Source organism: Lithobates pipiens, unplaced genomic scaffold, assembly GCF_037356315.1.
Source record: "Lithobates pipiens isolate NorthernLeopardFrog02 unplaced genomic scaffold, aLitPip1_a1.2 Scaffold_8, whole genome shotgun sequence".
Classification (NCBI taxonomy): domain Eukaryota; kingdom Metazoa; phylum Chordata; class Amphibia; order Anura; family Ranidae; genus Lithobates; species Lithobates pipiens.
The window spans coordinates 177848568-177863740 of record NW_027507903.1 but is presented as its reverse complement, the minus strand read 5'-3'; the positions used below and the strand labels follow the sequence as shown (position 1 = coordinate 177863740).

The 15173-nt window shown below is 44.0% G+C and overlaps 1 protein-coding gene across 1 annotated transcript in view; it reads left to right on the top strand.

Annotated features, from left to right (window-relative positions):
• Nucleotides 1–13049, top strand: part of LOC143964033 (chloride anion exchanger-like) — a 105792-nt gene extending 92743 nt beyond the window's left edge. The window contains exons 18-20 of the mRNA XM_077473749.1: nt 9432–9577; nt 9684–9749; nt 12731–13049. Coding sequence (XP_077329875.1) covers nt 9432–9577; nt 9684–9749; nt 12731–12754 — 236 coding nt within the window. The 3' untranslated portion in view covers nt 12755–13049. The remainder of the gene's footprint in view (nt 1–9431; nt 9578–9683; nt 9750–12730) is intronic.
• Nucleotides 13050–15173: the final 2124 nt, after the last annotated feature.

The window sequence follows — 15173 nt, the reverse complement described above, 5'->3', positions numbered from 1 at the left end:
TCCATCTGCTGCCACATATCCTCTGCAAAGCCATATTACACCATGGTCCCAGACCACACCATGAGCATACCTGGAATCGGTGTAAATGTTTACCTCTTTTCCTGCAAACAGCTGGCATGCACGGGTTAATGCTATCAATTCAGCAGCTTGTGCAGACTGATAGGGTATTGGATTGGCCTCGAGGACAGTATCCGGCAGTTGGACAACAGCATATCCTGCATGATAGACATTATCATTTGGTCTGCTGCAAGAGCCATCAACAAAAACTGTTGTGCAGTAGGAATTGGTACTGAAAGCATATCTGCTCTAGGTGAAGTGTCCTGATGTATTGATTGTGTACAGTCATGAGGTGGTGGTAAGTCATCCTGTTCTCCTTTAAGACCTAATAAGGCATTCAAAATTGGAGCTGGGCCAGAGTTTATGTTTGAACTTTTTGATTTCAGGTTTGGATTGGACAGGAGGATGACTTCATACCCACTCAATCTTTGTGCTGACATATGCTGAGTATGTAAAGTTTTGAGGAGTGTGGTAACGTTGTGTGAGGTGTGTAAAGTAGTGTTATGGCCCAAGGTAAATGGTGCTGCCAACTCTACAACCATAGAACAAGAAGCCAACGCTCTGAGACAAGCAGGCATGCCTTGCACCTGTACTGGAACCACCTTTGAGAAAAAAGCTATAGGGTGCAGTCTCCCACCATGTTCCTGGGCCAGTACTCCTGCCATGGTTCTGCAATTTTCCCTAGCAAACAAGTTAAACATTTTGCCAAAATCAGGGAGGCCGAGGCTCGGGCTGGTAACCATTGCACTTTTCAACATGGTAAAAGCATTTAACATTTCATCAGACCATTTTACAATATCAGACATTTCAGAGAGGGTTGCTTGTCTCAATGTATTGTCATAGAAAGAACAGTCAGGTATCCATTGGCGGCAGTAACCAATCATTCCAAGAAAGGTTAGCAAGTCTTTCTTGGTAAGTAAGCGGGGCAGACCCACTATAGCAACAGTTCTTTTGTGACTGACTTTCCTAACTCCCGGAGACAGCACAAACCCTAGGTACTCAACCTCCTGTTTACACCATTGTAATTTTTTCTTAGACACTTTGTGACCACACATATGTAACCATTTCAATAAGGATAGGCTATCAGCTCGGCAGTCCTCCTCTGAAGAACTACAAATCAAAAGATCATCAACATATTTCAACAGTACAGAACCATGAGGGGCAGTCCAAGGCCTGAGGGTGGCTTGGAGTACTAAAGAATAGACCACAGGTGAGTCTATATATCCCTGGGGCATTCTACACCAGGTAAACTGGCGATTTTGTTGGTCAATCGACACAGTAAAAGCAAAGAGTGGCCTTGTCTCCTTGTCTACAAGGACAGAGAAAAAAGCATTCTTTAAATCAATTACAGTAAAACATTTGGCTGTTGCTGGAATGGAGGACAGTAGTGATGGAACATCAGGTACAATGGGTGCTATTGGGACTATGAGGTCATTTATGGCCCTCAAGTCCTGTACAAATCTGAAGGAGCCATCCGACTTCTTTACAGGGTTAACAGGTGTGTTGTATGGAGAAATAATTTCCTCCAGGATTCCATCCTGCAGAAACTTTTTCACCATTGGCACTATGCCATCCATCTTTTCTTTAGAGAGTGGATACTGTTTGTGATAGATAGGAAATGCACCTTCTTTGAGAGTGGCCTTGTATGGTGTGCATGAAACAAGTCCTACATTCAGATCTGATGTAGACCAGACCTGGGGGTCTATATCCTCAAAATCTTTTACACTATTTTGTTGTGACAGCATCAATAAACCTGGTTTGCATGCTACTATAGTGATTTTATCTGAGGAAATGTCTAGACCTCCTCCTGAGTTGGTTCTAATTGTGATTCCTAGTGGTCCAAACAAGTCTCTTTCCAACAAATTTACAGGACACCTTGGTATTATCCTAAAAGAATGTGTGCATATGGTGTACCCTTCATCATCTTCTATTGGTAGGGGTGGGGTCCTATATATTTTTGTCAGTATCCCATTAATTCCCAAAGAGGGTTCCACTGGTTCCCACTTGCCTCTGAAATGATCTTCACAAATAGTACTCCTAGTGGCCCCGCTATCGACGAGATAGGGGAGGAGTCTCCCATTTATTGAAATAACAACCATTGGACTGTCAGTGAAATCATCTGAGACAAAAGGAAAAGCTGGGACACTACGCTCCGGGCCCCATCATTGTTGTTGATTTCCCCATTTGATTGGAAATGTTGGACCTTGTTGGATGGATGCCTGTGGTTGTTGTGTCTGGTTAGGGACAGAGCCGGTATCGGGAGTCTGAGGAGCGGTGGGGTGAGGACATTGACTCGCCCAGTGATCCTCAGCACCGCAATTGAAACATCCATTGTTTGTAGAGCGACTCGTCCCTCTTCCATTTCTGCCTCTAAATCTGCCTCTAAAATTTCCTCTGCCTCTAAAGTTCCCCTTCATATTCCCTTGAACATGTTGTGTGGGGACAGGCGACGGCTTTGGTATATCAAAACAACCTGCTGCATATTTCTGTGAAAGAGCTTTGCCAAAGTCAGTTCTAGAAAGTGTTTACCATTCAGTAATCATTTGTTTGACTGGGACCACTAAATGGGGTTTGAGATTACTCAGGAAAGTCTGGATCAATAATGGATTCAAAGTTGGCACAATACCCAGACCGACTTTCTGTCCATCCTACCATATGACCCACCCAAGGGTTAACTAGGCAGTGATGTACATTCCATTTTCCTATGAAAGCAAAACAATTTATCGTGGTTGACTGCCACCTAACGGTGCAGACAATCAGACAACGGTGGGAATCAGACAATCAGACAATACCTCGACTTAGATTCCTTTAACAAAAAAATCAGCACTGTCCGTGATACTTTTTTATACCAATGCAGTTACAATCCCTTCAAGTCTGTAACAGAATAAATTTGGAACAAGTTCAAGAGTATTTCAGACATACAATAAACACAATTTTGCTCATGGAGCTGCTGTTTTGTTTCAGACAAATTTAAATCTCCTATGAAATTAACTTTGCAATGTGCATTAATCTGTTTACCTTTCCCAAAATAGCTTTACCCAAATTGTAACTTTATAACATTCAGGAATACCACTCACCAAGTATGCTTTTTGGTTCTTGAAAACAAAATAGCAGTTCACATATACACACTCATATACACACTCAGCGCAATTCATTCAGAGTGATACTTTTAAAGCAAAGCAGTTATACAATCATACACAAAGTTTTACAATCATACACAAAGTTTACACAATACATTGATCATCAGTCACCAGTTCTGTCCCGAACAGAACTAAAACTCTGTAAATTTTTCTAAGGTTACCAAAACCTTTTTTTCTAAGGTTACCAAAACCTTTTCTTCTAAGGTTACCAAAACCTTTTTCTTCTAAGGTTACCAAAACCTTTTCTAGTGTCCCCAAAACGCAAAAAGATGCCATGCCAAGCTTGTGTTGGTTTGTTAGGGGGAGAGGAGCCACACTGGGGCAGAGATTTTGTCAGCTCTGCAGGGGCAGGCCGAGAGGTGGTTGACGCCACATCAGCTTAAGCCAGGAATGGTGGTTTGCGACAATGGCACCAACCTCCTCTCCGCCCTCCGACAGGGACAACTGACCCATGTGCCCTGTGTGGCTCACGTCCTTAACCTGATGGTGCAGCAGTTCTTGGGCAGGTACCCCGGCTTACAGGATGTCCTGAGGCAGGCCAGGAAAGTCTGTGGGCATTTCCGCTGATCATTTAATGCCAGTGTTCGGCTGGCTGAGCTCCAAAAGGAGTTGAATCTGCCCAAGAACCGCCTTATATGTGACATGCCCACCAGGTGGAACTCAACGTTGGCCATGCTGCAGCGGCTGCACAAGCAGCAGTGGGCCATCAATGAGTACCTGTACGACTACGGCACCAGGACAGGGTCAGGGGAGCTTGGTTTTTTCACCATGCCAGTGGGGCATGATCAGGGATGCATGCACTGTCCTGTCACCATTTGAGGAGGCCACGAGGGTGGTGAGCAGTGACAGTGCATGCATCAGTGACACTGTACCTCTTGTGCACCTGTTGGAGCATACACTGCGTGGAATAATGGACAGGGCACTTGAGGCAGAACAGAGGCAGGAAGAGGAGGACTTCCTTGCCTCTCAAGGCCCCCTTTATCCAGACAGTGTTCCTGCTGTCCCACCCATCACACATGAAGAGGGCGAGGAGGAGGAGGAGGCTTGTGTCAGCATGGAGGTGGAGCCTGGCACTCAGCATCAGCAGCAGCAGTCTTTTAGGGATGATTTACAGTCCCAAGAAACCTGTGGACTTGTACGTGGCTGCGGATCATGTCGGATCAAAAAGAGGGACCATTACTGGCTGGCCACTCTTCTTGATCCACGGTACAATGGTAAGGTTGCAGACCTTATCTTGCCATCGCAGAGGGAGCAGAGGATGAGACATCTCCGGGAGGCCTTGCAGAAAGGTCTGCGGTCCTAGACAACGTGTTGCTGAGGCTTCGGTCAGTCACAAAAGAGTGGTGGAGAAGGTGGCTGTCTGACCAATGCGTTCAGACAATTTTTTAGTCTGCAGCCCCAAGGTATGATCGGTTCCAGCAACCATTGCCAGCGTCTGATTTACATGGTGCAGGAATACCTAGGGGCAAGGTCAGACTTGGACACCTTTCCTACCGAAAATCCTCTGGCTTACTGGGTCTTGAGGATGGATCACTGGTCAGAGCTTGCACAGTATGCAATTGAGCTACTGGCCTGTCCTGCATCCAGCGTTCTTTTCAAACGCACCTACAGTGCTGCTGGAGGCTTTGTAACCGATCACAGGGTGCACCTGTCCACTGACTCGGTTGATCGACTGACCTTCATAAAGATGAATCAGTCTTGGATCACCACCAGCTACCAAGCACCTGAAGCTGATGTAACTGAATAATTTTTTTTGAAATGTCACATCCTTTCAAGACTGCCTATGCTGATGCTGAGTGACTGTCCTGTTATGTTGACTGACTATCCTCTTCCTCCTCAATGATCCTGCTGATAGCTTGGAAGAACATTTTTGGTTCTGGGTGACACCACCAGTGGCTAAGGTCCAATTTTTCAGCCCCTGTTTAACAGGGGCGTGTTATTACAATTCTTGATATAATATTTCACAGCAGGGCCCGTTCCTGCACCGCTTACAGTGTTGTGGCAACACTAACACCTTAGGCCCACATTTCTGCAGAGCATATAGGGCAGGTCCCTACTTTCAAACATCCAACTTACAAACGTCTCCTACTTGCAAACGGAAGGAGACAACAGAAAGTGAGATGAAAAAAGAAGGACGGCCAAAAAAATTATACAGATAACCCTTTCCTATGTTTTCCAAAAAGCTTAAAAATAGATTTTTTGACTGGAGCTACACTGCCCCACGCCTTACCTTTTAAATTTTGGTACGGGGTTCCCCTTAATATCTGTACAAGACTCAAAGGGACTGATAATGGGCAGGGGGCTACCCATGCCTTTTTTTCTCAATGATTTTCCTCCGTATTGCCGGAACCAGACATTACATTAAAACCACAAGCAGTTTTAAATTACTTTTTTTTGCCATTAAATGTCATTTTGTGCAGGGACTGTTCTAAACACGGGAAACACATGCCACTTCACAGGCATACTATAGACATGCCCCAGGCATGATATTTAAAGGAATATTTCATTTTTTTTCACTTTAATCGTCATTAAAATCAGTGCCATTGATCCATGTCCCCTGGGGCAGGAGTCGGGTCCCAAACCCTTTTTAGAACAATATCTTGCATATTAGCCATTAAAATTAGCACTTTTTATTTCAAACGTTCGAGTCCCATAGACTTCAATGGGGTTCTAAAGTTCGTACAAATTTTCGGTCCGTTTTAAAATTCTGGTGCGAACTGAACCGGGGTGTTCGGCTCATCCCTATTCATGACACCTGTTACTATAGTTTTAGCAAATGTGCAGCGGATTCGGGTATTTTTTAAAAGTGCCACTTTTACAAGGTGGCTGTATTACTGCACCAAATTTACCTCTACCTCGTAAATAGCAAAACTGGAGGTAATTAACACCCACTATAAGTTGGTATACAGACTCAAGCCAGAGTGCCAATTTTTGTATGCTGCTGTGTCAGAGCACAGTGAACCAGGACTACAAAAAAATTACGCCTGCCTGCACACTGTCCAGGCACACTACCAGTCGAATTTAAGTTAAAGCGTCTTTGGCTTGATTTCCTGCCCATAAGAGAACCCCCTGTAACGCGTTACACCCAGTACAGGGCTTAATCATAGAGGCCCCTACGCTTAAGCCCCACATTTGATACTTGCCCCAGACTCATGAACTTGTTTCCAACAGGTACTTGTATCTGTTTCCTGCACCAACATTTGTCGTGTGGGGACACATCAGAATTCAAAAGTGTGTCATAGAGTCACATGTGTCTCTTCATGTGTCTTAATGTCTTGTTAGTTAAGCAATGAGGGGGCTAGGGAACACTATTGTTAAAGAGGAAGTAAATTTAAATCACAAAAAAACACTGCGCTATCTAAACGGAAAAAGCAGCTAACACACTAAAAATTTATATTTTAGTTCAGATAACATATAAAGGAAAAGTGTTGCGCTAAAATAAAAAAACATATGTGTACAGGTCAAATGTGTCTGTCACTTGTATGTCCTGTATAATTTACATGACATAAATTATCCCAATTATTGACAAATAACAAAAAGAATAATTAGACAATTTCAATGTGAACATGTATATGGAAAAAGAAAAAAAAAAAAGTGTCCCTCAGTGAACTCAATACAGTCTTTTCCCAAAGAACAATCAAAATCCCCCTTGGTGCAATAAAGTAGTATGTGTGTCCTCCAATCCTCAGGGTTAAAGAGTGCAAACACCCTCGTGCCAATACCACGGATGTAGGCTTACCGAATGTCTCTGACCCAAACGAACATATGTTCCAAGGGTCTATCACGCTTTAGTCTGAGGCGACTGTAGGTCACTCAAGCCAACGAGCACTGGAACCTGGAACTCAATAATGGAAATCTCTTCCAAGACAAGAATACACACGGAACCAGTATCCTCCGATCGCAGAACAGGCAAAACTCCCCGAGATGAACATATGGGATGAAAGAATGGGGCCATATAGCGTAATTCCGTAAAACTCAATTTATTAAAAAAGATTATCAAACTTACATTAAAGCAGTTGATTTAGCACTTTTACATAAAAAATGGCAGCAGTGGAGTCCCTCCGACGTGTTTCGTGTGCATAGACTGCATAGACATCGTCTGGGGATCATTTACTTCCTCTTTGTCTCCCTGCCAAGGTAAAGCATAATGAGCTACTATGCATCACATGTGTTATGTGTCATATGTCATTTACCTGACACAGGAGCCAGCGATGTCACTGCTGTCCTCTGTAGCATGAAGCATCCATCTTCTTCCAGGTATTGCTGCTCCGGCACTGTGAGTGGCCGGAGTAGCGATGACGTCACTCCCGCGCATGTGCACGGGAGCCGCCACTAATGGCATATCGCCGTTAGCAGAGGCATGCTCAATGCACCTGCATGCCGCTGTCTGTGGTGCCTGTCTTTTTACAAGGTTTAGGAGATATTTCATGGACCTACAGGTAAGCCTTAATCTAGGCTTACCTGTAGGTCAAAGTGGTCTGTAAGGGTTTACAACCACTTTAAGCTTTACTTAGGGCATCAGTTGCTCCAAAAGTGGTACTAAAAACAAAATCAAAAACATATGACATATATGATGCAGCCTGTCACCAACGATAAAACATCAATCTTTGCTTTTCTAACTTCCTTTAACAGACCAAGCTGTACAGCAAAAGTGTCAGTTATAGGGTTGAGAGAAATCATTTAACACTGACAAGGGTGCTTCCAATAATCATCTTGCACTCATATACCGTATATACTCGAGTATAGGCCGACCCGAATATAAGCCGAGGCCCCCAATTTACCCCCAAAAAAACTGGCAAACTTATTGACTCGTGTATAAGCCGAGGGTGAGACATGCCTGTCCATCCCTGTGTGTGTGTCCGTCCATCCCTGTGTGTCCGTCCATCCCTGTGTGTCCGTCCATCCATCCCTGTGTGTGTGTGTGTCCATCCATCCATCCATCCCTGTGTGTGTGTGTCTCCATCCATCCATCCATCCCTGTGTGTGTGTGTCTTCATCCATCCATCCCTGTGTGTGTGTGTCTCCATCCATCCATCCATCCCTGTGTGTGTGTGTATCCATCCATCCCTGTGTGTGTGTGTGTCTCCATCCATCCGTGTGTGTGTGTGTGTGTGTGTGTGTGTGTGTGTGTGTGTGTGTGTGTGTGTGTGTGTGTGTCCAGCCTACCTGTGTCCCGAGCCTTTGTCCCGAGCCTCCGTCCCGTGCCTTGCCTCCGTCCCGTGTCGTGCCTTGCCTTGCCTCCGTCCCGTCCCGTCCCGTGCCGTGCCTTGCCTTGCCTCCGTCCCGTGCCCTCTTCGTCGGCGCCTCGGCGGCCATTGTAAAATTCAAAAGCCGCGCCTCCGCCTTCGCCTGTGATAGGCGGAACACTGAATTTCCCAGCAGCCTGTGTTCCGCCTATCACGGACATCGTATCATCCTCGTCCGTAGTACGAGGATGATACGATGTCCGTGATAGGCGGAACACAGGCTGCTGGGAAATTCAGTGTTCCGCCTATCACAGGCGAAGGCGGAGCCGGAGGCGCGGCTTTTGAATTATAGAATGGCCGCTGTCTGTCTGCTCGACACGCTGATCGAGCGGGCAGACAGCGATGACTCGAGTATAAGCCGAGGGGGGCACTTTCAGCCTCAAAAAAGAGGCTGAAAATCTCGGCTTATACTCGAGTATATACGGTACATAAAACCTTTATCCCATTATTATGCAAAAAAGTATCACCCTGAATTCAGATTTAATTTCTTAATTTCTACACTTATGTCCATTTGAATCTACTAGTCCATCTGACACTTTCCTCGCCAGATAGTTCTACTGTCCAAGAATGACTCCAGTGCTTTTCCAAAGAACCACTCTAGAACTGAGTATGTGTTACGGGTCAGGTCACCAAGTATAATAAAGGAAAACAAGTAAACAAATGCAGCCACCACATTTTAGGATTGGTAAGCTGCATTATATTATATTTTTGTTTTTGGGTTTAATATTACTTTAATACAGCCCTGTCTACAGGATAACAGCCCAGTGCCTTTTTTCCAGTTGCACTAAGTTAAATCAGCAATAATTCAATCATTTATGGTACCACCATTTATCAGTTAGTGTATCAAACAATAGACTTTGCTTTCTCTGTGTTAAAACATGTAAAGCATATTACGGTATTCAGTTAAAAAACAAATTTCGTCAAAAATTCTTAAAATGCTTCCTTTGTATATTTTATTTTTTTCAAAAATATTCTCATTCCTTTAAAGGTACAGTTTTGGATAAGCTGAACCACTGTGGTTTCTTTGATGACAGTATCCAGAGTGTTATATTGTTTCCCACAATCCATGATGCTGTGCTGTATGCACTATCCAAAAGAGGCAAGGCTTATTCCAATGATCAGAAAACTTTTAAGGTAATTGCTATTGCTCTGATTTCTGGCATCACTGTGCCTTAGGTATGTATGAAAAATTAAATGTAAAAACCAACAATTATAAAACCCAACAATTCTCTGATACCAGGACAAAGGATTTGGCAATTATGAAAATGGATACATAAATGGAAACATACGCAATCGAGACCATTCTGTAAGTAAACTTTATAATAAGATTTGTTCATGGTCATGACGTTTCCCATTTTATACAAAAAATATTTTTTGTTTAAGAACGACACAAAGCTGTGCCCATGGAGCTATGTGATCTATTCTCTCACCCAGACTGGTTTCCACACTGTACAAAAGAAGTAACTAGCTTACAAATTTGAAGTCTGAAAAATACAGAGGGCAGCAATTCAGCCTGTGTGTACTGCAGCCAGTCCGACAGAAGCCGGCCAAACTGTTGATGGGACATAACCAAAAAAAGTCTCCCAACTGGCTCCCTATCAGCACTCCAGAGTGTTCTGGTGGGGCCTGGGGGGGGGGGGGGTCGCTGCACTAACATTGGATTGTTAGTACAGCAGCTCAGACTTAAAGTGGTTGTATACTCTTTTTTGTAACTTTTACCTACAGGAAAGCCTATAATAAGGCTTACCTGTAGGTAAAAAAATATCTCCTAAACCTGTACGGTTTAGGAGATATTCCCCTCGGTATGCGCCGCTGACTGCAGCAGCGCATGCACACGAGGGGATTCTCGGCCTGAAAATCCGGCAGTGGCTGGCGGCCGGAAAGAAATCTCCCGCGCGCAAGCGCGGGAGTGACGATATCGCGGCTCCGGCCACTCACAGCGCCGGAGCCGCGATACCCGGAAGAAACGCCGAGGGAGCATGTCAGCTCCCTCGGCGTGGATCGTGCCAGATGTCGGGGCCTCGTTCTAAGGTAAGTATTTCATAATGAGCTAGTATGCGGTGCATACTAGCTCATTATGCCTTTTGCTTTGCAGGTGTTAAAAATAAAAATAAAAAAATAGCGGGTTTACTACCGCTTTAAGCTGTCAGTTTTTTTCATTTAGCTGAGTTGGGTTGAACAAAAGAAAGCTAGAAGTGCATACTAGGCTTGAGAAAAAAGATTCTCAGAAGGGTTCATGTTAATGAGCTAGGAGGCTGTCTGCTTTATGAAGTTGAAACATTTACCCAATGAGGGTACATAAAGTCCATCTCTAGCCATAACTCTTTTGTTAGTTTGGGCAGAGTATTGAGTTGGACAAACAGATTCATCCATCCAATCTACAGAGGACAAATCTCCTGTATTATTTTAACTAACACCCAGCCTCCCCCAGCTTCCAAAATACCTGAACAGTGCCTGCATCTGTTGTTTGGCCAAGAATTTTCCACCTGGCACCTTACATTTTTTCAATTGAAGGATATTGTGCACTGAGCAAATTTTGTCCAATTTATTAGTAGACTCAGTAATAGTTAAAACCTCCTTAAGCTTTTATAGTTTTTTGCATCCAATATGAAGAATTGCCCTCAGTACTAGCATGGTTATTAGGGCAGAAAATGAGGAAAAATCTCCCCAGTGGAGACACTGATGTAAGAACCTGGCAGAGGTTGTATCCCTTCACCACTGTATTTAAGATTAAAAAAATATTGTCTGAAACTTGATTTTGGACAATAAAGGTATACAGAACATTAGATGATTACCATTTTAATTGAATGCCACCTTTAAATATGTGTGCATAAAGCTGGGTACTCCCTATCCAAAAATTGTCTGGTTCAGCTGGAAAGTAAGTACACTGAGCAAAGAAAGAAGAAAAAACTAGATAGATGCTGATTTAATATAAGTTGAGTAAATTAAAAATGATCCAGTTATGAGCAAACTAATTCATGTTCAGTTTGAATACCCAGTCTTTAACCACTTGCTTACTGGGCCCTTAAAGCCCCTTCCTGCCCAGACCAATTTTCAGCTTTCAGCGCTGTCACTCTTTGAATGACAATTGCGCGATCATGCTACAGTGTACCCAAATGAAATTTTTATCATTTTTTTTCAATCAGATAAAGCTTTCTTTTGGTGGTATTTAATTGCTGCTGGGTTTTTTATTTTTTGACCGAACATTTAAAAAAAAAACAGTTCCATAGTTTGTTATAAAATGTTGAAAACAGGTAATTTTTCTCCTTCACTGATGTGTGCTGATCAGGCTGCAATGATGTGCACCGATAGGCTGTGCTGATAGGCACTGATAGGCACTGAAGAAGCAGCACTAATGGGCACTGATAGGTGGCACTGATGCGCACTGATGTGGGGGCACTGATAGGTGGCACTGAGAGGTGGCACTGATGGTTGGCACTGATAGGTGGCACTGATAAGCAGCACTGATAGGTGGCACTGATGGGCAATGATGATCACTGATGGGTGGCACTGATGGGCACTGGCAGGTGACACTGATAGGCAACACTGATCTGTGGCATTAATGTGAGACACTGATGGGCATTCATTGGCAGTACTGGGGGGAATTAATGGGTGGCACTGTGGGCACTGGTAGGTGGCACTGTGGGCACTGGTAGATGGCACTGGTTGATACTGATAGGTGGCACTGGTAGGGGGCACAGTGGGCACTGGCAGGTGACACTGGAGGGCACAGAAAATGCAGCCGCTGCTTTCAGTGTGAGGGACTGATGTCCCTCTGACAGAAGCAGGTGATCGGCTTTTTTTCCCCTCATGCTGACAACCTGAGGGAAAAAAATACCAATTACTGAGCTTCTGTTTACATCACCCGATCAGCCGTCATTGGCTAACAGCTGATCACAGGGTAAGGGTCCGTGATCGACCCCTCACTCGGATTTGTGATCAGCTGAGTCTCATAGACTCGGTGATCACAGAGCGTGGCGCGCACAACACGCAGGGACGCACAGACAACGCTTGCTCAGGAGGACGTCCATGGATGCCCTCCTGGCAAATTAAGGCCCATGCTGTAGCCACCTTTCGGCTATAGCATGGCGGCAAGTAGTTAAATAAGTATACGGAACTTGCTTTTCTTATGACTGGATAATTAAAGTTAATCTTCACAAAGTATGAGTTAAGATTCTCAACTCACTTAGTAAATCAACATTATTCTGCATGGATGTTATATTTGCCTAAAAAGTATGAAGGTGCTTCTGTCACACAATGATAATATATCATTTTTCTTGTTTTTAGGTGCTACATGAAACAATATTTTAATTTTGGATAAAGGTCATGTATACAAATAAAAAAGATTCTATGCTTTTTCTTCACATTACCTCCTGGATTTGTGTAAGATGTCTTTGTCAGCGCTATTGCAAAACACCTGAACCAAATAAAATGGAGGGTGTTGACATACTTTCAACCATTTGGAGTATAAATATGTTATGAAAAGCTATGGCCATTTTCTCTATTATTACCTCTTCCTCCATTCACTCTATTTGATCTGTATTAGGAAAATATTATGCTTTAATGATTTTGTATTAATAAAGAGAATGATTTAAAACAGACAAAATATTTATTGTATTGATGGCTCAATTATTTATCACACTTAACTTGACAGACAATGTGGCATATTTATAAAGTAGAAAATAATTGATCTACCTGTAGGTCCTTACTCTCCTCACCCCCCAAATGTCTGTCAAAAGATTCCCTACATGGGGCGTGGCTTGTGCGCTGAAGAAGATGGCTGCTTAAGCCTAGAGCTCTCCACAGCTGGCCGTTTAACAGCAAAAAACAGGCAGGTATTCTCCTCTAAAAACATACCTAAATACTCTGCAGTACTCCTGGGACAGTAGGGGCAATAATGTCTCGCAAAAGAGGACAAGAAAGGGGACCAAAAAAGCTGTCATCATTTACATTTAAACAGAGCAGTGAGCTGACTAAAATCCAAGATGGCGCCGCCAGAGCTGTGAGGAAAAATAATAAAACTCACACAAACCTTTCTGATAGCCATCCACCTGAAATGGATGAGGAATTATCATCCTCATATTCTAATAGCTCCTCTCAATTATCCCCAACATCTCAGGGACCCGCAAAATCGTGGATGTACAATTATTCGCCGATCTCTCGCAATTTACTCTACAAATGAGAAGACAGCTCAAAACTGTAACGAAGGCATTATCTAATCATAAAATCACATACAAATGGAGACATCCAGCCACTATCTTGACCACTTACAACGGAAAATATTTTGCTATATCTACCACTGAAAATGGCATGCAATTACTCCAAACATGGGGTATTATAGTTGATCTTCCACATAACACCCCTGCCTTGAAGGAAAAACTTAATTTGTTCCACTTTGGACAAAAACATGAACAAAATAGAATTAAATACAAATGAACTACTCCTGCCTGTTAACTCACATGCATTATTGACATATACGGTCTGGTATGATGCTCAATACCTTACTACTTGAACTTCACCCCCTATCTTGGTCAGCATTCCTTTGAGTGGATTACTGCTAACTCTTGGAAAATATTTTTCTTGATCATACATCACGGGACACAGGAGCTCATTACATAGTGGGTTATATAGTCACCTCTGGTGATTGGACACTGGTTAACCCCAATTAAGGAGAATTCCTCCCCTATATAACCCCTCCCATATGGGAGGCACCTCAGTTTTTTCGCCAGTGTCTATGGTGGTTGGTCACGTAAAACATGTGCTATGAAGAAAGCTCTGTGCAGGTCCCTGCGGGGGCCTATGGGCTACAGCAAACCGGATCCATATCTCGGGCCGATATTTGACTCCCAAGATGGTATGGTACCCGGGCCTCGTCATCCAAACAAGGTTAGGCCTGTAAGTCCTCTCCTATTGGAAGACTGGGCTCTGGGAAAACCAGACTTGGTGTACTGTTTAAACAGAGCGCACAAAAGTTTCTGGCAGAGTCTTTTACAAGGTCCAGGTAGGAGGTTCTTCTGAGAAAGAACCCCAGATAAACCTGAAGGTTGGCTAACTCTGCCCGCCGTGATGGGTGAAGGCTGGAATCTGTCTGTTTCAGCAACTCCTGCGGCAAGGACAGGTAAGGGAAGTTAATCGTATATATAATTATATGATGGATTTCTTCATTTTGAGTAGTTGTATGTCTTACCTGGTTTCCACCACTAGAGGGAGTAAGAGCAGCCTGATGCATACTTACATGCCTTTCAGTACACACGCTCAGTGAAGCCTGGTTCTCCAGAGGTCTCACGTCTCCACTGCAGTCCCTGCCACAGCAAGGTAATACAGGGGTCCCTCGTAGTCTGGGGGTCCCTCGCAGCTCTGATGAGACTCCTTCCCCCCCCTGGATTCCGGCGGTCCTCATGCATGCGCGCGGGCACGCGCTGAGTGAGCTCCCGGGCTAATGGAGGAGGGGAGAGTGTGGTTGTGAGCCGTGCGCATTGGTGTGCACGGCGCTGTACTGCGCAGGTGCCAGGCGGCAGTTTTAAAAGCCCAGAGCATCACGGGATTGTAAGTGAGAGACACAGGAGCTGTGGGCAGTAAGCATCCCAGGGGATTGGATCCAGGCAAACCTTAGACACCTACTCAGCATCAGGTTGTGCAGTATTAAGCATATATGTGTTATTGTGAGACTTTTAGCACAACAGTGATTGCACTTTGTATTAGTACCTCTGCTTTGTAGCTTAGGACTATG